We start from the raw sequence: 23,692 nt of genomic DNA, 5'->3' as shown, positions 1-23,692 counted from the left end.
TTTGGCTTTTGTAATCAACAATATGCAAGAATGGGTCAGTACGTTAAGACCTTGAGCCAAATTACAACTAATATCAATGACCCAATGTGCACATTTCTGTGGAAAGAAATGCAACAAAATGAAAAATTGTCCTTCTATAAATATCTGCAAAAAGCTCTCCAAGAATTGTCAATTGCGGAGATTTGGGAAATGTCTTTAACAGTACAAAGTGTTAAGAAAATAATTAACAAATCAGTTAAACATTTGTCCCTTTTAAAAGATAAAGAATTCTTTATTAAGAGATCCCATGCTTAGATGTTAGTCCAGGAATATACAAGTCTTAAAGTCCAACCATATTGGGAATTACCATGGTCTGTACAAACCAAAAACACTTTTATGAAAGCACGATTCGGCAATTTACCGGGCTTAAAACATGTAGTTTCCTGGTTGGGACCATCTAAGCCGACTAATTGCAGACTATGCAACCTGTGGGACGAAGGTATTTTGCATTTTCTTTGTATATGCGCAGCAATGTTGGCGGAAAGAAAACGATATTTGAAAAACTACTTCATTGACAGAGGAGTTCGTACCTGCAGACCCGCCATGGTAGTTTGTTTTAGACCAACGGATATTAAAATGAACGCCAATTTTACAACATTTTTAATATTTGTTAAAAAGAAGTTGGATACTTATGAGCTGCGCACAGGAAATCTGGAAGTCAAAATTTAGGATTATTTTTATGATATTACACATAAATTATAGAAATATTAATTGCTACGTTTTACATTAAGTCCTGGAAAGATGACTGTCTGATGTAATGTCTATAAATTGTGTTTATGTTTATTTAAGAAAACTATTTTCGACCCTTAGGAATTTTTAAAACTATTGGTCTGTATTTTAAATTGGTGTGCCTTTTTTAAGAATGTAGTAATTGTAAGATTTTTGTTAATCATGCAAATAAAATTTACCTTACCACTGATACCAAGGGATAAAAGAGTATGAAATAAAAATAAAATAAAAAATTCAGCTCACCTCGATTAATGCACAAAATTCCAGATAGCTCTTGGTAACATGAACTAGTACTGCATGTCTTACAAGATTTGTATAACATGAAACATGGAGTTTACAGTGCTCAATTATACACATCCGTAAAGATCAATACATTTATACATAAATGTGTATGAAAAAAATAACAGCAAACTCGTACAGCAATCGTGGATTGTGCCTGCTCATCCGCTTCTTTCTTTCTAATTTGCAACTTGATAATAAATCTAAGAGTACCAAAAGGAGACGATATTGTGACTCCCAGAATGAGTCAATGTAAAAAGGAAATGTCTGTGCACACAAATGGTTTCTATTTTGTATTTTACAGGTGTCATACCTTGGAAAAGAATTATCAAGCTATATCAGCAGTGGAGCATGTTCATCTGAGGAATCTGTATCACCATCTCAACAAAATAAAACACCAGGTGTGTGGTTATGTTAAACATCTTTTTCTTAAAGGAACTATGGGGCCCATTAGGATTTCGGGCGGATTGCCCCCGCCAGGCTGGCGGTATCCACCGCCAGCCTGGCGAGGGCAATCTGCTCGACATCCGCATTCAAATTCCCCCCGCCATATTAGTATGGCGGGGGGGGACCTCGGCGGACGGAAAAGAATAAAATGGTGGCAGTGTCCATCAGACACCGCCAGCCATATTATGATAGGCAATTGTGAATGCCTTTCCGTGCCGCCACGGAAAGGCATGCAGAGAATCCCTGCGGGGGCCCGTTGCGGGCCCCCAGGGACTCCCGGGGGGGGGGGGGTGCACATGGGGGGGTACCTATGGCACCCTCCAGCAGTTCCATGCACAGCATGGCAGGCACCGCGGGGTGCCTGGCATGCTGTGCATGGAAGTGCACAGCATGCTTTCCTGCCATTGTGGCGGGCGGTGCTGAGTGCACCGCCCGCCACAATGGTAGGAATGCGGGATGCGCCTGCCATCCTAATACTGCCGAGGGGACCCCCGCCCTAATATGGCAGGGGGGACCTCGGCGGTCGGAAAAGAATAAATTGGTGTCAGTGTCCATCAGACACCGCCAGCCATATTATGATGGGCAATTGTGAATGCCTTTCTGTGGCGGCAATGCCGCCACGGAAAGGCATGCGGAGTATCCCTGCGGGGGTCCGTTGCGGGCCCCCACGGACTACAGGGGGTGGGGTGCACATGGGGGGGGGGTACCTATGGTACCCTCCAGCAGTTCCATGCACAGCATGGCAGGCACCGCGCGGTGCCTGGCTTGCTGTGCATGGAAGTGCACAGCATGCTTTCCTGCCATTGTGGCGGGCGGTGCTGAGTGCACCGCCCGCCACAATGGTAGGAATGCGGGATGCGCCCGCCATCCTAATGCTGCTGACGGGACCCCCGCCCTTATGGCGGGCGGTCCCTAGTCCCGCGAGGATGGCGGGCGGGCAAAGTTGGTCCGCCATCCTAATGGGTCCCTAAGTTTGCAAATAGTTCATGGATACAGTGCAAACAATGGCATGATTTTATGTACTTTGTTGGGCAGATTGTTTCTCCAAACGACGGCTGTAACTTGGGGCCCGCTCCTCTGAACTAAGCCCCTTGAATCCCATGACTCTAGATCCACCCCCACCATGACATATATTAGATATACGGCAGACCCACACTCACACACCCAGCAGACCCCTCCGTGCACACACATATATCCTGGTAGACACATGATCCTCTGAACAGACACGTTCTCATAGGCCCACCCATAAGGCACAACGCCCAACTAGCAGACTCTCATGCATCAGCCACACACTCAACCAAACTCAGCAGACATTCATCCTGCAAACACAGACTCATAGTACGCCCCATCATCCATCTTCATGGACCATCATCCATCTTCAAGTGACCTCACTGGTTTCCTGCCACAACAATTTTTAAGGAAGAAATCAGACAAGAGGATTTAATTTCCCATCAACCATTGCTACAGGAGGGAACATCACTGCCTTTGCTACCATCCATCTGCACAGAAGTGCTATATCATATCATATATAGACATATAATATAATATATTATATATGATTGGAAATTAGGACCTGTTTGCAGTGTCCCTCTACTTTTTGCCCCATTTGAGACTCCTGGATGCTGGTTTTCTGACTCTGAGAGTGCTTTAGGCTTTGCTTGGGCAGGGCCAGTACTATGTTGAAAACACCCACTGCTATGTTGAAAACACAAGTGAAAATACACACATGCCTTAGGTACACTATGGATTTGGGTACATCTATGATTGGCATGACCTAGACATGACCTAGATGCCAGCAGTCATTTTTGCACTTGCATATGTGCACTGCTGAGTGTCTGAGGTCATTTTAAATGTAGATTTTGCCCAAACTCAACTTCAATGTTAGGGGCACTTGAAAAGTGATAATCTACATTATTCTTACATATTAGGTGCCCCCAGGGCCTACCCTAGGTGTCCCGGGGATTGGGGTCATGCATTTATAAACAGGGTCCTTACATAATATGTTTTATATGCGCTGGGAATACAGAAATTGCATATTTCACTTTCCCCATTGTAGTAAAGTGCCTCCCAAAATCGACTTTGGTGCTATGAATACTGTGGCGGGAGGATCTACACAATTTTTGCATATTCGCGACCCCCAAGGTTTCCCTTAAGTGTCCCAGGGTGGGGGAAATGTAACTATAAGCAGGGCCCTTATAAAAGATGTTTTATATGCTCTGGTGATGGAGAATTTGAACATTTCAGTTTCCACATTGTAGATGCCTAGCCCCATAGGATAATATTGTAATAGTTTATGAACACATAAATATTGGTTGGGTTTGAATAAATATAATTCAAAGACTTAGGAGAATGGTATTGATGAAAAAATCAACATGCTATTGTTGAATTTTTCCTAAATTGTATCACTTTCTTTTCTGAAAGCAAAAGTACAGCCTTTCTGCAGTCTTCCCTGAATTGTCAGAGTTAACAGGATTAGCCAGGCTGCTTTACTGAAGTGATAAGTGGCTCACCCAGGGGGAGGCTATATCCTGGAGTGAGCTTTGCTACATAGTAGTGCCAGAGCAGGAGGTCATAAAGTATGAAGCTTCAAAGGAGGAATAGGACCGGCAGGGAATGCCAGGTCCATCTACCATCATCCCCTCTGACCCAGCCAGATGGTAGATGCAAGGAAGGAATCTGCAGACGTTAGAGGGTGGAGAGCCATGGAAATGAGCCATACTGAGAGTTGGTTTACTTAGCTCTTCATGCTCTGCTGAGATTTCAGCCATGTTGAATTTTTGAGAAATAGTGCTTTCTGGGAGAAGATTATGGCACAATTTGGAGGAAAGTGTTACCTTGCACCTCATTGGACAGGAGTGCTCTCCTGCTTGACCCCAGAGAACACTGAATAAATATACGAGAGGTGCGGAGCATCTCAGATCCGCTGCTTGAAACTAAGAGAAGAAGAAGGATTGCCATGCTGCAACCTCGATTTGCACCACCAGGCCCTGCATTCTGACTGACCTTGTCTGCAGCATTAAATGGGACTACAGCCCTGTGGATGTACCTTGCTTCTAAAGGATTAAAGATTCTACTCCCTGCAAGCTACATCTTATTAGAGCTCACCTGTATCATCAATATCAACAGTCTACTGCCTGGAGTACGTCCAGTGGGCTTTTAAGGGTTTTGGCCAGGTGCAATGTGGGAATTGTGGTCCCAAACTTTCACAGACCATCATGGAGCTTCCAGACCCATGGATTGTGTCTTGCACCCTTTGGATCCTCAAGAGGAACTTCAGGAAGTTTAGAGAAGTTTGGAGCAACTTTCGAAAAAAGCTCAAAAAGGTGACCGATTCAAATGCGAGAGCCAAGCTGGCCACCTTCAACTACTACCTGGCCCAGATACTAGGTTCGTCCCGCTGAAGAGCTCTGGATGTCCGACTTCTAGAATTTGATCTGGAGCTCCCTGAATTACAAGCCGGTGAACCCTCACCGAATCTGGACTGGTGAAGAGTATTACGGCACCCCGGTGGAAAAAGCTCCATAAACGTTTCTAAGTCTGTAGGTAAAAGTTGGCCTGGGGCCTACCACTAAGTGTATCCGCACAGGGCTCCATTGCGGTCAGCCTGAAAGTTTGACTTTGTCCCAGTTAAGTGCAACCATACGTCCCATAGTGGCACTGTAGGTTTCTAAGTGCTAGAAAGTGTGTAATCTTTAAAAATGTATATCTCCAGCTCCCTACATTGGAGTTTTGTCATTTTGGTGTCATATTAAAGATACAAATATTTCCTATTTTTATAAATTGGTGTGGGATTTTAATTGTGTTGTGTCTTAATTATTATCTGAATTGGTGTTTTTAAATGCTATACATACCTGTCTCCTAAGATAAGCCTGCCTGCTCAAAGCCAAGCTACCCAGGGTTGAGCATGAGAATAATTTATGGAGACGTATACTAAGCCCTAGACTGTGTTAGTGGTATTATTGCTAGTGGTAGATGCATATTTACCACTATTAATAACCCACTTTCCAACAGTTATCTTTGTATGGTTGATCTCTGTTGATCTTTTAGTAAAGCAGACAATTGTTATTTGTTGGTATTGTATTGCATTCGTATTGTTGAAGAGAGTGCGTGCGTGTGCGTGGAAATTGTAAAGGAGGGTGAGCTGCTGCGAGGAGTGAGATTGTTGTCACGGTGTGCAGCACTGGGATAGGTTGGTTGGTGTAATGCCACGCTGTTATTGGCTGTTTGCGCCACGGAATGTTGTGCTAATATTAGTTGATGATTTGGAATGAGATTTCAGAGAAAATATTGATTTTGTGTTGAAAATGAAGTGTTTTACAGTTGTACGAGATCTGTTTGGAGGAGATGTTTGGATACCTCTTGGGGGGGAAGAAGCCCCACCTGAAGACACTGCAGGTCATTACATGGCAATACATGTAGGGTTACATACTTTGGCTCGAACAATGGCACAAGATCACTGGGAAAGAAGGTGCATTAGTGTTTCCAATGGTTTGTTGACTCATTGAAAATTTGAAGAGAATTTTATATGAAATGAAACCACAACCCAGACCCACACAATTTGAAGCGCTGTTGGGAGAGTGAAGCTCATATTAGGGAAAGGGAGAGGTATCAGGGACGAGTGAAAATGACAGTCCATACTTATGCTTATGCGTGGTGGGATGCTGAGCAGAAAAGATGAAGAACTGACATGATAGAAGGAGCAAAATTATATCCACTATTGGAAAATGGGGAAGCGGAAAAGGTGCCAAAAGGAGGAAGAAGGATATGTGGTAAATAAATAAATAATACCCTATTTTTGACTAGGCATAAATCATAACAGATAGCTCAATAAAATAAGAGTCAAGATTCGAGGTAGTAGGAGTTTCTGCAGGTTTATTACAGCATAAGGACAGGATCAGGACAACCTGCATAGGAACAGAATGGCAGGGCTAGAGTGGCCCGGCAGCTGCCGGGGCTGGGTCTGGGATGAGCGCGCTAACTTTTCATAACAAAACATGAACTTATATACATAACGCAAACACATAGCATTACATTGCAGTAGGCGTAGCAGTGGGTGGAGCAGAAGGCGTGACGCGTAGCAGTCGCGGAAGATAACAGTAAAAGTAGGTGTAACTGGGCGTATACATAGACATGTGGTGCAAACGAAACAAAATATGTCATGAATGGGCGGAAACATAGGAGGGGGCTACCTAAGGAGCCGGGACCTCTAACCTGGTGGTGCACGCAAACTGGCAATGACGTATTACTAGGAGAAACTGGGGGCTATGAACTCTGTGCTAGGAGCAGAGACTAAAGTCTGGAGGGTCGGAGCGACATGTACCTAAACCCTATCTAGTATCTGATGTTTAGGGAACATGTTGATATAAACTAGAAGTCATGAGGGGAAAGGCTAACTTGATTCTAAGACTGGACCATGCATTATTCTACATGTAGTGCGTGATGAAGAATATTAAATGACCATTAAATACAGTATTTCTCTAACGTGGAGCCGCATAGGCTAGACAGTGACGGAAACTATTGATGCAGTTCAGTAGCTTAGGAATGCAGAGAAGGAGGACTGAACTGATAGCTGGAACTATAACATACTCTTGGCAGACTCAGAGGCAGAGCCGAGCTGCACCGGGCACTGCGAGGCAGGAAGTAAGTGAAAGGTCGAGGATACAGGTGGGGGCTGTATCGCTGTATCGCTCCTTAACGAGGCTTCAGGAGACAGGAGCTGAATCTGTGGTCCGGGCCCTGTTGAGGCCTGGAAACGGGGACTTTATAATGGAATAATGTGCACACTGAGAAACGTGGCAACATTATTTTACATAGGCCTGATATTCGTAGTATTCACGAGAACTGGAAAATGACATACTAGAGGTGGACACGACTGTAATTGTGTCATTAATCGGACATGGGGAATAACATATGCATATTGGTCATGCATACATAACATATGATGGATGAGGCGTAGGGACACAGAACATGGCAAAATTTACTTTTCCACATTCCCTCCTTGTCACTACGTTTCCATCAGGAAACATCAATATTCATGATACCATCTATCATTTCATACAGTACCATTTGCTCGTCTCGAATTGTCTTGGAACGGGATTTAGAACGGGGCTTGGGACTAGGAATACAAGAGGTAGCACACATGCTGCAAATCGCAGGGCCACATTGTATACAGAGGCAGCAGCTTAATATGATCGCTACTGCAATACCTAGAAAGGACAGGACTTTCCATCCCCATGCGGAAATTATATTCCAGAACCAACCGGACCATGTCCAGGCGCCTGGATCTTGGTGTAACAGATGGGCAATTTTATGAAGTCTGGTTATAGCTGAATAAACAGATGGCGCGTTATTTGGAATGAAAATGCAGCAACTAGATCCGAGAACTCTACAGGCCCCGCCCCTATCGGCCAGTATGACGTCAAGGACGAGACGATTCTGTAAAACGACAATTCTCATAAAAGATTGCTCTTCAGTTAAGTTACCTAGAGCGGAGGCAGTCTCATCTACTACAGCTTCAAGGGTTCTTGTTAACCTACGGATTAGCTTACTGTTTACAATTGTACCTAAATAAGGGAAAACACCTTTATCAATATCAATGAATTGTTCTGCGGCAGTTTCAGTATAATCGACAATCGGGAGGTTTCTCTTGTGTCTAGTGTGTACTAGATGTGTGTTTCTATGATAGTCAGGTGGGGCTAGAAAAACAGGTGGCAGTAGGAAAGCAATGTAACAGGTTCCCTCCCAATCGAGGGGCAGACGAACATATGCGGTTTGACCACAAACAAAATATGAATGACGTGAAGCTTTGAAAATAGATTTCCCACTGTCACTATACTTGACAATAGTAGTACATTCACTATGTCCTACGTGTACAGAACCATGACTACGGACACATAATTCGCCTTTGACTGGTAGTACTGAAATAGCAGGTGAGTCTGGAGTAGTATCAGACTGAACATTCAGGACCATGAAATTCGACGAATAATTACCTAAATTGTACACTTCATTTTCTAGATCTAAACCTGTTCTGTGGGGGAAACCTTGCTTGTCTGGGAAACATGTGCTATTAAGAAAAGACATATCTGTTGCGGATGACGTTAACGTGGACCATGCTCCACATGAACCATTATGTGAGAATGGATAAGGAAAAAGTGGCAGAACTCCCTTCGGTGTCTGAAAAGGGGGGAGTCGACCACACACCCAACAATTAGTGGCATTGCTGGTCTGGTGTGAATAATGTAACATACGGATAAATGTGTTGTTACGCATAGCGAGGCGGTAAGAATATTCATGAGGAGGCAGATCACTAAACGTGTGCTCTGCTGTAGCATTAGCAGACATATTTACATGAGGAACTGAAAAATACAGGAAAAATGCGTAACTGGTGCAGGAAATCATTATGCTGATGAATAATATGAAACTTAGAAAAACGATACATTGAATTGAGTTTTGACTGACTCTCTCACTATGGGGGTCTATTTTATACATGTCAGAAACAGTCTAACCGTTTCACCTAGGGGAGGACTTATACAATCAAACTGACTGACTTAATTTACTAGACCTTAACTTTTGCTTATACTCCTGCTGCGGAGTTTTCTCTAACAGGGAAGGGGTTGTAGCAATGTCTTTTGCGGGACAGTCCTTGAAAACAATATTCTGGCAGTCCTTCGAATCCTGGGAAATGTTCTTTAAGGCGGGTTTCAGTCCTTTAAAAAGTTTTACATGAGAAAGGTGGACCCACCCCTTCCTGCCTTCCAGCTTGACGGCAGTACGGGTGGTCAAGAGGACCTGACGTGGCTCCTTCCAACGAGGTTCCAGCGGACTTGATCTGTCAAAATTCCGGACCATCACAAGGGAACCTGGAACGATTTCATGCGGTGCCACCTCGGTATTGTCTGGAAATGCGGCGGCAACCTGTGAACGACATGAGTTGAGGGCAGACATCAAGGAAGCTAGGTAATCTGTCAGCATATTACATGAAACATCGGTAATACTTCGGGGTCTAGGAGTACCCCACATATTAGGGGGACGGCCGAATACGACCTCATACGGGGACAGACCTGATCTAGAATGTGCGACCATGCGCATATAAAACAAAGCGACTGGCAGAGCTACTAGCCAGTCCACACCCTTTTCTTTACATACTTTGGCGATGCGGATTTTCAGGGTCTGATTATGTCTCTCGACTAGACCGGCTGCTTCAGGATGGCGTACACAATGGAACTTCCACTGGTACCCTAACAACAGGGAAACGTGCTTCATGAGTTCAGATGCGAATGGCTGACCGTTATCAGAATATACGACTCTAGGGAGTCCATACCTAGGGAAAAATTCACGAACCAACTGCTTGGCAGTGGTCGCGGCTGTGTAATCTGGGACTGGATATGCTTCTGTCCACCTGGACAAAGCGCATACAACTACAAGGACATACTTGAAACCTCGACATCGCTCCATCTGAATATAATCCATCTGGAGGACTTCAAAAGGGTGGTCAGGAGGCTGGAAACCACCTTGCTCCACCGGGACACTTTTACCTGGATTAAACTGACAACATATCATACAGGTACGGACTTTCTGCTTGGCTGCAGCTCGTAAATGCTTGTTGAACCAAATGTTCTGGATACTGTCTAACATAGCTTTTTCTCCTAAATGTGCGGGACTATGTGCGGTATTAATAATGACTTGAACCATAGAGTCGGGGAGAAACCATGTGGCTCTACCCTTCGTTAACCATCCTTGATCTGTCTGGACCCCTCCTTGTTCAGACCATTTCTTGATTTCTTCGGGAGTAGCATGTAACTGGATATCTATGACATCTTGAGTAGGGTCCTTAACTGTCATGCATGTAGTCGGATCTGGAGTATGTGTCTGATTAACTGGAATGTCTGGAGTCTGTGCTGTAAGCTTGGCTGTGCGATCTGCTAGATCATTACCTTGGGAAATAATGTCAGTAACTTTCGTATGTGCTTTACATTTCATGATAGCAACGGATGTCGGTAAATGTATGGCATCTAACAGGGCTTGAATAAGGAGACCATGCTGAATCTTGGTTCCATGAGAAGTCATAAAACCTCTCTCCTGCCAGAGCACTCCGAAGTCGTGTACAACTCCGAATGCGTAACGTGAATCTGTGTAAACATTAACTTTCAGGTTCTTGGCGTGTATACAGGCTTGTGTCAGAGCAACTAGCTCTGCTGCTTGAGCGGACAGGGTGTCAATACGGTGTGTTTCAATAACTTCGGTGTCAGTAGTCACTGCATACGCGGCGACTAGTTCTCCTGTACTAGTTCTCATACATGAACCATCCACATAAAGTGTCAGGTCAGGATCTGGTAACGGAATGTCTGTCAGGTCTTGTCTTGGCTTTGTCGTAATGTTAACTACTTCCACACAGTCATGTGGGTCAGGGTTCAAACTGACTGATGGTAACAGTGTAGCAGGATTCAGAACGTTGCAGCGTCTAATTTCTATGTGTGGCTGGAACAGTGTCAATTCATAACCTGTTAAACGTGCAATTGTCAAGTGCTGAGTTTGTGTTCGGTTTAAAAGAACTTCCACGGAATGTGGAACTTGTACTGTCAGGGAATGTCCTAAAACTATGGAATCACTTTGTCTGATAGCTAGTGCTGTGGCTGCAACTGACTTGAGGCATGCAGGCAACGCCTGGGCGACTGGATCTAGTGTGCTCGAAAAATAAGCACAGGGCTTGTATTGTCCTGCTTGATCTTGTGTAAGAACAGATAATGCTGTACCTTCACGTTCAGTAACGAAAAGTGTAAAAGGCTTACTGTAGTTCGGTGTAGCTAGAACTGGAGCTTGACATAGGGCTTTCTTTAACTCGTTAAAACTAAGTGTATGTTCAGATGTCCAAGGGAGGACAGTCGATACGGCTGCCTCCTGTGTCGTTAACTGTATCAGTGGCTTGGCTAGAAATGCATACTGGGGAATCCATTGTCTGCAATAAGAAGTAAGGCCGATAAAGGCACGTACCTCCTTCTGGGTTCTGGGCTGGGGAAGACTCGCTATTAACTGGATACGGTCTGGTGTCAACTGCCTACCCCTCTTGGACAGTAAGTGTCCTAAGTAGACCACTTGCTGGACACAGAATTGAAGCTTCGAAGGTGACACCTTGTGCCCCATCTCGGCTAGGAAATACAGAACTGTAAGGGATGCTCGCTCGCATGCACGTTCAGAACGGGCTGTGATCAGTAGATCATCGACATACTGGAGCAGGGCAGTGTCAGTTGGCATGTGAATATTGTCTAGTTGTCTCTTAAGTGCTTGACTGTAAATACTAGGGCTTTCTGTGAAACCTTGAGGAGCGCGTGTGAACATATAGCTCCTTCCATTTAAACAAAATCCGAAAAGAAACTGGCTGTCTGGATGAATGGGAACACTAAAAAATGCATTCTTGAGGTCTATGACAGTGAAGAACATGGCTTCGGAATCAATGGCTGTTAATAGGGAAGAGATATCTGGGACAACTGGGTACTGAGGAATAATACATTTGTTAAGCTCTCGTAAATCAATCACTAATCGATATACTGGGGGTGCATTTGGATCAGTACGTTTCATGACTGGAATGATCGGAGAATTACATACATTGGAGTCAGTTTCTACAACTACTCCTTGAGCCATGAGCTCGTCAATAATCTTGGATAAGGCTGCTACAGCCTCAGGTGGCAATCTGTACTGTCTGATTCGTGGTAACACTACACCTGGCTTGAGAGTCACACGATAGGGTGTGATTTGCATATAACCTACATCAGTTGGACCTTGCGCCCATAAATGCTGCGGAATATTAGACAGTCTTGAATCAAAATCTCGTAACACATAGTGACCCTTAAAGTCACGTAGGAACAATCGTATTCCCTCTGGGGAACAGCAAATAACTGCACCTAATTCTTTCAGTGTCTTAATGCCTAATAGATTTTCTGGACATGACTTAGTAAGTAACAGATCAGTAGTACGGGACAATGGACCTACTTCTAGAGTGACTGGCTTTGAGATCTCATTAACTATTGGTTTTCCTGAAAATCCAAGGGAAACATTTCTTGAGCCTGAGAGCGGAGCCCCTGGAACTTCGGCATGACTAATTGTGGTCCTACTTGCCCCTGTATCGATCAAAAACTTTCTGTCTTTCCCTAATACTTGACTGTGAACATAGGGACCTTCTTGATCTACAGGTATCTCGATGAGAGGCAAGCCTACCTCCCTCTCTAGGCTGTTTCATGAATATGGCTGGTACTCTGGATACTCAGACTGTGCATACTGGTACATCTGTGATGTGACATGCTGTGTTGCAGCAATAGGCTGCGGTACTGTAACTGTCTGTTGTGCATTCTGTGACTGAGGAATCTGTGAAACTTGTTCTTGTCTAGGCGGACGTGGTCTTTCTTTAGTCTTACCAGTAGCTATGTTGTGTTTCAGAACTGCACACTCGTTTATAAAATGACCTGGCTGTTTACAATAATTGCAGTTCCCTTTAACGGGAGCTGCAGGATGACTGGCTTGATTCGGACCCCTCTTCTGACTGTCTTGAGGAACAGATTGTGCAACTAGCACTTTCATTTTCGTATCTTTCATACGTTTTCTCTCGTGTTCTTGCTCTTCCCTGATTCTATTCTGGTGATACTGAAGCATCTGGAGCATCTGGGACGGAGTATTTGCTTGCCAGGTGCTTTCGACTTTCAGAACTCGATTTTTTAATTTGTGGACTTGAATTCTCGACTAATTTAGTAACGAAAAGGTGAGGGTATGACTCACTACTTGTCTTGAGACCACTGTTGATACTAAAACATTTTTCAAACCTAGAATAAAAATCACTAATATCTTCATCTTGTTTCTGTTTACAGGCTGAGATTGCATCCCAGTCTTCTTTTCTCGTTGTCAATAATCTGGGTAAAACTTGAATCAATAATTCTGGTAATTCCTTACATTTATCTCCAAGACCGGTACCTGGTACTCGTGCCTTGTCTTCAGCTTCTAGAACTGCCCAATCGATCTTTTTCTCTCCCACCTCCCATTCTTTTTCCTTTAGCTTTTCATATACCCCTGCGGGCAACAGGACCTTTAACATTTTAATGATATCTGGGTAAGTATATTCTCCCATACGGAGCATGTCTTTTAATTCTCTATGGAACCCCGCTGGATCTTTGTCATGACAGGGAATTAATTTCTTCATTTCAAGAAGTTCCATCTTTGATATTGGAGTGTATACAAACACTCGTTGCATTTCGCCACCCGTTCCTCTAACTGGGTGGACTTCCCGTAACGGATTCTGTCTGTCTATATAGAATGGTTTACTTTCTGGGGGTGAGACATGAACAAAATGCGGGTTCAGAAACGTTCTATATTTGTGGCGCTGCTCTAGAATGACACTAATTAAATCGGTACCTAGACCTTTCCATCTATACTGGAGTAACTCGTTCAGGACATCATGTAACGGGCCTGGATCAGAATGTTGACCCTCATACAGAGTAATGAGGTGCTGGATCATATACATACCCACCAGTCGCTGCTCTACTGGGGGCATTTTCAGAAACATTTGTGCCACTATTTCGTCTGGAAAAGTGGTAGAATCAGTAATCCATCGGACTGCTGATCGGGCTAGTTCTTGTTCATGCATAGTACTTAATTCACTGTAACCGATTCGTGATTTCAGAATGTGATCGGTAGCTTGAAATACTTGTTCTAGAGAACCTTGTTCTGGTGCTGGATGACGGAAAATAGACTTGTGTTCTAGACGTAAATGGTGATCTGGAAATCTAGATTTTCCTACATACGCTATTCTGGCGGGATTCTCGTCTTCCTCTTCAGGATCAGAGATACTTTCTTTCTCGCTTACTTGGGCTGCTTTACGTTGTTCGTGTATCTTTATTATTTCTTTACGGATTTTCTTGTACATACTTTCCATGGCACCGACGGTCTTGTGCTTACCCTCGGCTATATTATCACTCCACCTTGTCAGGATTCTCATTTCGGCGGAATCTTTAGACGGGTAGTCTTGTTCTCTTATTAGACAATTGATCAGGAACTTTAATATCATGAGCTGGATCTCGGCTTTCCTTTGAGACATGGTCTCGTGAATACTTTCTGGATCATCCCCTGTACGGATGAAACGATATATTCTGTCTAGATCTTCTTTCATATTCGGTAAGGTGACTAGATACTCGGCCACCTTTCTTACGCGAAATGAATATAAAACCATATTATCCTCGCCTGGGACTGGATCATAGCAACATTCGGCAAGGGATTTTCTTATTTCTGCAACAGTCTGATGTCTAGGCGTACGCTGGGACGCTTGTGCGTGTAATTCGGCTAACGTTAAACGCTTGTGTGGCGGCGGGGTTTGAGGAGGACCTCCTCCTGCGGCCCCTAGACTGGAATCATCGACGGACATTCTTTGTGGCGGAGCGGGAAGTTGAAATGCTGGCTGGACCGGGGGTACCGTAGCAGGTACTCCGGTGTCTGGAAGAGCGGGAAGTGCCTGATTTACAGGGACTGGCGGAGCGCGAACAGGATTTGCATATTCTGGGACTGTGTCGTCCAAATAGGACGAAATAAAAATATCAGCTGCGGTCGGTTTGTGACGTAGCTTGGTCGGAACTAATGGTGGCGGGAAATTACTGGATGCCTCTGGGGTCGCTTTTGGCAAACCCTCGGCAAGAAGAGGATACATACCCCTAATGAGGGCATGCCTCTGTCTGTCTGACTGTTCGGCTTTGACTTGTTCACCTATCTCGATTAATTCTCTTTCTTGGGCTCGTTCCTGGGATTCTCTACTTAACTCTGACTTTCTGACTTCCTTTTCGGTTCTTCTATGAGCTTCCTTGCGCCATAACTCGATGGCATCTTTCTGTGACTGTCTGGCTTTCTTTTTCCATAATGCTTCCTCTACTCGCATGATACATTCGGCATCCCATGTACCCGATACGGGCCATCTATACTTTTCTTCTAACTGTTTGGTATACTCTACCCATAAATCTAAATACAATATGGCACTTATGCCATGTTTCTGATACATAAAATGACCTGGACTGTCCCTCGGCGGAACAGGAACTGCTGCTTCCAGCAGACCCTTTCTAGTTTTTAACTGACGTAACTTGGAAAATATAGGCATGACTGAACTGTAATCTGGACACAATACAATACACAATAAACACGAAATCACGTCACACTCATACCACAACATTGAAATACATGAAGAACATTATAAATAACAGTTTGAACAGAATATTACCTGGAATACTGAGAGCAGAAATACAAGAATTTTCTCGAGAACGGAACAGACTAGAATTACTGGATGCACTGCTGTAACAGTACGGAACATACCGGTCCCATAAAGGAACGCATCAAGACCCGTATCCACCTAGGTGAACACTTCGTTTGTGAGTCTGGGTACCACCAACCCACGGACCAGGAGTCAATTTAGATTGGTCCTGTCTAGATACTACCCCAGCAATGGTACTCACCGGGCAGCACGGAACGGAAGGCCTCGGACGGGACTGGACTGCTACGACGACGAACTTCGGACTTCGGACTTCAGTTACGGGTGGGCCTCCGGATACCTCGGACCTTGAACTCTCGGCTTGGGCTCTGGTCGGGACTCGCCGCGTTCCTCCACCGTCTCGTTCGGATGCTGGACCGCCTCCTCCGTCTCCTCCGTGGGCCTGAGGGATACTTGGAGCAGAAATATCTGCCAGTGCACGGTATGGTTCCGTCACGGCTGCAGAGGGTCAGGGGGTCGGCGTGGCTTCACCGACGCGTGGGGAAAGGGCAAGTCCCTGTTCGGGCGCCATTATGTGGTAAATAAATAAATAATACCCTATTTTTGACTAGGCATAAATCATAACAGATAGCTCAATAAAATAAGAGTCAAGATTCGAGGTAGTAGGAGTTTCTGCAGGTTTATTACAGCATAAGGACAGGATCAGGACAACCTGCATAGGAACAGAATGGCAGGGCTAGAGTGGCCCGGCAGCTGCCGGGGCTGGGTCTGGGATGAGCGCGCTAACTTTTCATAACAAAACATGAACTTATATACATAACGCAAACACATAGCATTACATTGCAGTAGGCGTAGCAGTGGGTGGAGCAGAAGGCGTGACGCGTAGCAGTCGCGGAAGATAACAGTAAAAGTAGGTGTAACTGGGCGTATACATAGACATGTGGTGCAAACGAAACAAAATATGTCATGAATGGGCGGAAACATAGGAGGGGGCTACCTAAGGAGCCGGGACCTCTAACCTGGTGGTGCACGCAAACTGGCAATGACGTATTACTAGGAGAAACTGGGGGCTATGAACTCTGTGCTAGGAGCAGAGACTAAAGTCTGGAGGGTCGGAGCGACATGTACCTAAACCCTATCTAGTATCTGATGTTTAGGGAACATGTTGATATAAACTAGAAGTCATGAGGGGAAAGGCTAACTTGATTCTAAGACTGGACCATGCATTATTCTACATGTAGTGCGTGATGAAGAATATTAAATGACCATTAAATACAGTATTTCTCTAACGTGGAGCCGCATAGGCTAGACAATGACGGAAACTATTGATGCAGTTCAGTAGCTTAGGAATGCAGAGAAGGAGGACTGAACTGATAGCTGGAACTATAACATACTCTTGGCAGACTCAGAGGCAGAGCCGAGCTGCACCGGGCACTGCGAGGCAGGAAGTAAGTGAAAGGTCGAGGATACAGGTGGGGGCTGTATCGCTGTATCGCTCCTTAACGAGGCTTCAGGAGACAGGAGCTGAATCTGTGGTCCGGGCCCTGTTGAGGCCTGGAAACGGGGACTTTATAATGGAATAATGTGCACACTGAGAAACGTGGCAACATTATTTTACATAGGCCTGATATTCGTAGTATTCACGAGAACTGGAAAATGACATACTAGAGGTGGACACGACTGTAATTGTGTCATTAATCGGACATGGGGAATAACATATGCATATTGGTCATGCATACATAACATATGATGGATGAGGCGTAGGGACACAGAACATGGCAAAATTTACTTTTCCACAGATAAAACAAGAGAATCTGGAGAGAGAGATGAAAACAGCGATAGTGACACTAGTGAGAGTCTTGTAGATGTATTAATGTCTGAGCGATCACCTCCGTATAACGAGGTTCGGTCAGAGAGGGGTGGGAGCAGGGTTGCAGACCGGACTACTGGATTGCCCACTGCACCAGCAAGTATGACCCCTAATCTAATAGGGTCTGCTCCTGTGACTAAGGATTTGAGGTTGATGGGGACTATCACAGTGATGTATACAAAAAGGGGGGACGGAGGGCCTTCTTCCACTCAGCCAGGAGTGGGAAGATCAGCATAAAAGGGAGGCCCCAACAAACGTATTCAAAATGTGGGTTTATGCTGTTCCTCTGGGATAGTCCAGAGTGACTGGGTCCCACTATTCCCTGTGAGGGTCATAGATGGGAATCCATTTGTTGGATTGTAATGCCCTCACAAACCCTTTCAGGTGTCATACTTCATCATCTGGGCTGCTCCTCGTTGAGTCGGCGGTGAAATACCCAACGGGCTCCCTAAAGTAGGGGCACTTTATCGGAGATCTTTTATCCAACAGCCGTTTGGTGAAGTGCGGGTGTGGGGGCAGAACTGTGTAGATGTGGTGCAGTGATTAAAATAGGATTGGGAATACCTAGAAGGACAGACTTTATTCTGGGGGTCTCCTACCCTAAATAAAAACAGTGAACAAGGCACTCGCCCGAGTATTATGTCTCGCATTGTGGTGTCCTTGTCAGAACGTGTGGGACCCAGTCACTCGGGATTCTACAAACACCTATCCCAGAGGAACAGCATAAACCCACATTTTGAATATGATTATCGCAGTGAAACAAAATATGATTGGGGGAAATTCAGGGGCACCCACTGCTTATACGTTTCCAGATATACTTAGTTCCTGTCACTTTTGGACCAGTGGTTTCTATATATAAACCAGGTTCTGGTTGAAATGGGGTTCAAAACTCAGCCGTCCCCACTGAGCAATCATTAACAGAGACTACACCCATGAGTCGTGCGTGGTAGAATTGGTTCCTTTGAGTCGGGTTAATACAAGTTCTCCAGTATTGAATCTTTCATAGATTCACATGCTTGAATCTTCCTGTCATCATGGTGGGCGTCCCACGGTACTTTGTGAAGCAGTACTGAAAAGAGTACATTCGAAATATTGCAAAAGCAATTGAATTTGTTAATTAATTTGCATCCTTATAAAATACCCAAACTTCAGCCAATGAGGTACAAGCCCTGAGTTCACAAGCCCCTGCAGAGCCACCATAACTCAGATTTCTAACAGCAAGTTGTGTGAGGAGCCTGCTTTGTACCTCTTTGGAATATTCTTGAAGGAATTCAGCTTAAGGTATTGTGTATTTGCTTAATTTCACAATGTCAGAAGGATCTAAGAGGAGATTGTTAAGACAAGACCTTGCAGATCTTGTGGAAAGTCAAGGTTGTTCTCAGAGGGTCCTCATAAGGACTGTCTATTTTGCTTACATCCCAACCATATTCCAAGGGATTGTAAATACTGCAGAACTTTTTCTGCCAAGACTCTGAAGGACAGAGAAGCCAGATTATTATTATGGTTGCAGAAGAAAAAGTGCAGATCTGAATCTGGCTCAGATACTGAGGAGAATTCAACTCGCTCTACTCCTGAGCAAAAAAGAAAACATGAGGCTTCCCTCTTAACTGAAACAGAAAGCCGGCAAAACATCTGAAAAAGCAGCTTCTAAGGAGCCATCTTCTAGCTCTAGTCTCAAGAGACCATCAACCTCTGCTTATGTGCCTCCCACTCCTCACAAATCTTTGTCAACAAAAAAGACTCTGTTGATGGATCCGTCGACTGCAGCACAGTGGATGATTGCAGGGAAATCAAAAGTGCAGTCAACGGCTACCTTCAGTTCAACATCTACGATGAGTGCGACGACGACAGTTTATGATGGCTTTGTCGACGAGAAGGGTGATGACGATTACCTCATCGATGGCTTCGTCGATGGCCAACCTGACAACGACCTCGTCGACGACCTCTCCATCAACAATGGTGTTCAAATCATAAGTCAATGATGACGGTTACCATAAAGCGCATTTCTCCATCAACAATCTCATTGACGGCACAGAACAAAGATACCTGACAACTAGACACTGCATGGATAACATCAGATTTGACATCTTTGGGCAAGGTATCACCGTTTCCTCCGCCACACCTTCTGGATATGGAAGAATCTGCAGATGAGGGTCTGTTTGTTTCAGTGTATAGTCCTTCACAATTAAACGTGAAGTGCCAGGACACCAAGGAGGAGTACCAAGGAGATACTTCAGAGTATATGGAGACAGATTTTTCTTTTAAAGATCGTCCTCTGCCTAGGCCGCACTGATATGATTCTTTAAAGCAACACTATGACTTTGAGGAGCACTATGAGAATATGCCGCCTTCGTGAGGTGACACCACAGCGGTGTCAATGTCACTTGTCACGGATCTCAAGCACATGCTGGATGACTATTATAAATGTTTTCCAGAATTGCAAACACACTTCCCCGCCATCCGGGTCGACATGGAAGACAGCATGAAACGCCACTACCTGGTGCTTTGGAACCTCCTCCAGCACAAGAGAGTATGGCGGCCCCTCGGGTCATAACCATTAGAGACGATTATATTGAAAGCGATATGAGAGAGCAGCCGGAGGAAGGAGAGTTGGTTCAGGACACAGGCTCTGTGGGTGCAGAGTGGGATGACTACATTGCACCATCCTCACCATCTAAAACATTTGACTTGCTTCTCCCTAGGAGCCAACAATATTCATCCTGTATGATTTAAAGGATTCTACCATAAACTCTATATTTTGCAGCAGGGCGGCTACTTCCATCAAAGCATCAAATGCCTTAGCCATCTCAGGCCGCTATGCCCGTCATATGTGGTCTGGCTGGGCACGTTTTCTAGACTATCTCCCTGAGGAAAAGAAGGCAGAGGCTACGCAGATTCTTCAAAAGGGTGCCAGGGCGGCTTCTGAGGTCATAGACAGAGCTATGAATATATTTTCCATCGCTTTCCAATAAATCACAGGAGCAATAGTTCTTCGCAGCAAAGGTTGGTTGAAGGCTACCTTTTTCCGCCCTGAGGTTCAGTCAAAAATTGTGGATATGCCATTTGCTGGTGAAAATGTATTTGGAAAACATATCGATGATACTCTTCAAGGGATAAAGGCGGATACGGAAATAGCACATTCCCTAGGAACTCTCCAGCGGCCTCGTTTTCAGTCATTTAGTTGAGGAAGAGGAAGGGGTCAATACCAACAAAGAACCTCTTTTTAGCGATATAGAAATCAGCCATATCTACAACAAGGATATCGACCACAATATGCAGGCCAACAACAATTTTGAGCCTCTAATATACATTACACACAGCAATCAGCTCGCCGATGTCCTCCAGCAAGAGGAAAATGCCAGGACAACATCAGACATCAGTGACATTTCCGTTCCACTCATCACGTTGTAGAAACACAAGCCTCAAAAGGACCACCACCTGTCTGACTATTATCATCAATGTCTCAACATAACGACGAGTGGAACAAGGAAATTCCCTTGAGGAGAACTAAATAAAATACTCTTAAAAATCAACACCAATAACAAGATATACGTAAATAAAATGAATTCATACAATTTATTGAAAATACAAGAATTAAAAGCGTTAAAACGAGTGGACCCGTGTGAGGCCACTCAACACAATTGAAAATATAAAGACAAAGAGTTTTTTAACATTCAATATTGACCAGCAAAATTGAAATACAGAGACAGGAAGGCTAGTAAGACATAGAATTTGTACAATACTGGTTGTATATTCAGACTCTATTTCTGACACCTGGGTTATGTACACCAAAATACAGTATATCAACAAAGATGTCTGGGTCATGAATTATACTAGGTGGTGGACGCACCACCTAGTATAATTCATGACCCAGACATCTTTGTTGATATACTGTATTTTGGTGTACATAACCCAGGTGTCAGAAATAGAGTCTGAATATACAACCAGTATTGTACAAATTCTATGTCTTACTAGCCTTCCTGTCTCTGTATTTCAATTTTGCTGGTCAATATTGAATGTTAAAAAACTCTTTGTCTTTATATTTTCAATTGTGTTGAGTGGCCTCACACGGGTCCACTCGTTTTAACGCTTTTAATTCTTGTATTTTCAATAAATTGTATGAATTCATTTTATTTACGTATATCTTGTTATTGGTGTTGATTTTTAAGAGTATTTTATTTAGTTCTCCTCAAGGGAATTTCCTTGTTCCACTGGTTGACTAACCCTATTTCCCTTGATTGCTGTTAAGGGGTACCTCTCACATTTACTCCCCTCTCAACATAACGACGGACAAATGGGTGTTGGACATAATCCATCAAGTATACACCTTAGAATACCTCCCCATCTCCCTCCTGTCATCAGAAATCATCAGCATCATCAGCATCTAACTCTATTGAAGCAGGAGAATTCAGCTCTTATCTTAAAGGGTGCAATAGAGGAGGTTCTTCAGCAACACAGCGGAGAGGGATTCTAATCAAACTTCTATCTAATAAAAAAGAAGCAAAGTGGCAAATGGAGACTGGCCATGGATCTCAGACACTTGAATAAATATATAAAAAACAGCCCATCAGAATGCTGTTGATGCAAGAGATTCTTTTGATGTTCAACAAAGGGGACAATATGACATCTCCCGATCTCTTAGACGCCTTTTTTCACATCCCCATTCACGTCAAACATCAACAGTTTCTACGGTTTAAGGTGTCAGTTTGCCACTATCAGTTCAAAGTACTACCTTTTAGTCTCCGCTCAGCGCCTAGAGTATTCACGAAGTGCATGGCACCAGTGGTCGTTGCCTTAAGACAGCAAGGGCCCCTGGTTTATCCCTACCTGGACGACTGACTAGTCAAAGGTCCACATACCTCTGCAAAGAAACTCTACATGGGCTTGTCATCAGCTCTTCAAATTGCTGGGGCTGCAGATCAATATGGAAAAATCATCCCTCATACCGAATTAATCGTTGGTGTTCCATGGGGCGGTTCTGGACACACACATAGCAAAGGCTTACCCTACATCAGAACACATTCACAAGATTAGGCATATAACAACTTGAATACAAAAAAAGTCAGTTTCAGAAAAAATGTACAAATCCAGGCTGGGAATACTATCCTCGTGCATTCCATTGATTCCAAACTGACGTTTGCCTATGAGGCCTCTTCAGGAACAACTGGATATCCAGTGGATCCAAGCTCATGAGTCATTCAAGGACCTCATCGTCATCACCCAGGCGATAAGAGAAGCCCTGTCATGGTGGGAAACACAGCAAAATATATCTCCGGCTTAGCCTTTGAGGAGCAAAGCCCCAGTTACATTATGACTATGGACGCATCCCTTCATGATGGGGCACATCTTCAGGAACTAGAAATTCATCAAAAATGGTCCAACCAGGACACACAAATGCATATCAGTCTTCTGGAATTGAAACCTTTGTTTCTAGGATTGCAGCCATTCCTCCCCAGGATCTGAGGGTCTCCTGTTCTACTAAGGACAGACAACACCACCACCATGTTTTACCTGGATAAACAAGGAGGAACAAGATTGCAAATACTTTCATCTCAGGCTCAAGGAATATGGTAGTAGCTGCTGAAGTACAACATCTCACTTCAAGTGGAACATGTCCCCGGCATACACAACACTTGGGCAGATTCTCTGAGCAGGTTCAATAGTCAATGCCACAAATGGGAATTGAATCAGGTACCGCTCACCCGCGTCTTCAGAAGATGGGGTACCCCAAAGTTGGACCTCTTCACAACGCTGAACAACAAAAAATTTGAAACATTTGTCAGCAGATTCCCTCAGAAGGGGTCGTGGGGGAATGCTCTACAACTACGATGGACAGGAATGTTTGCTTATGGATTTCCACCGTTCCCTCTCATTCCAAGATTACTATGCTAGATGAAGTTGGAGCCATGCCATCTGACTCTAATAGTCCCGGCATTGGTGAGACAATTTTGGTTTTCGGAGCTTCTGATGATGTTGGTGACCCGCACATTTGCTTACCACTATTCCACAATCTGAATTCCATGAACGAAGGACAGATAGTACACCCACAGATAATGTCTCTCAATTTATCCACGCGGCACCCCATGAGCAGGAATGTG

General features: G+C 44.3%; 1 protein-coding gene across 5 annotated transcripts in view; it reads left to right on the top strand.

Annotated features, from left to right (window-relative positions):
- The window catches only part of ANKRD31 (ankyrin repeat domain 31), a 2,265,957-nt gene that overhangs the window by 2,116,883 nt on the left and 125,382 nt on the right, over positions 1–23,692 (top strand). For 4 of the 5 annotated variants that reach the window (XM_078675241.1, XM_078675240.1, XM_078675244.1 and 1 more), the window contains one exon: positions 1,352–1,448. The exons of the other annotated variant lie outside the window; for it this stretch is intronic. In XM_078675241.1, coding sequence (XP_078531367.1) covers positions 1,352–1,448 — 97 coding nt within the window. The remainder of the gene's footprint in view (positions 1–1,351; positions 1,449–23,692) is intronic. 5 annotated transcript variants of the gene reach the window in all.

Source organism: Lissotriton helveticus, chromosome 2_1 (genome assembly GCF_964261635.1).
Source record: "Lissotriton helveticus chromosome 2_1, aLisHel1.1, whole genome shotgun sequence".
Classification (NCBI taxonomy): domain Eukaryota; kingdom Metazoa; phylum Chordata; class Amphibia; order Caudata; family Salamandridae; genus Lissotriton; species Lissotriton helveticus.
The sequence above is the reverse complement of the archived record's forward strand: the minus strand, read 5'-3'. Positions and strand labels throughout refer to the sequence as shown.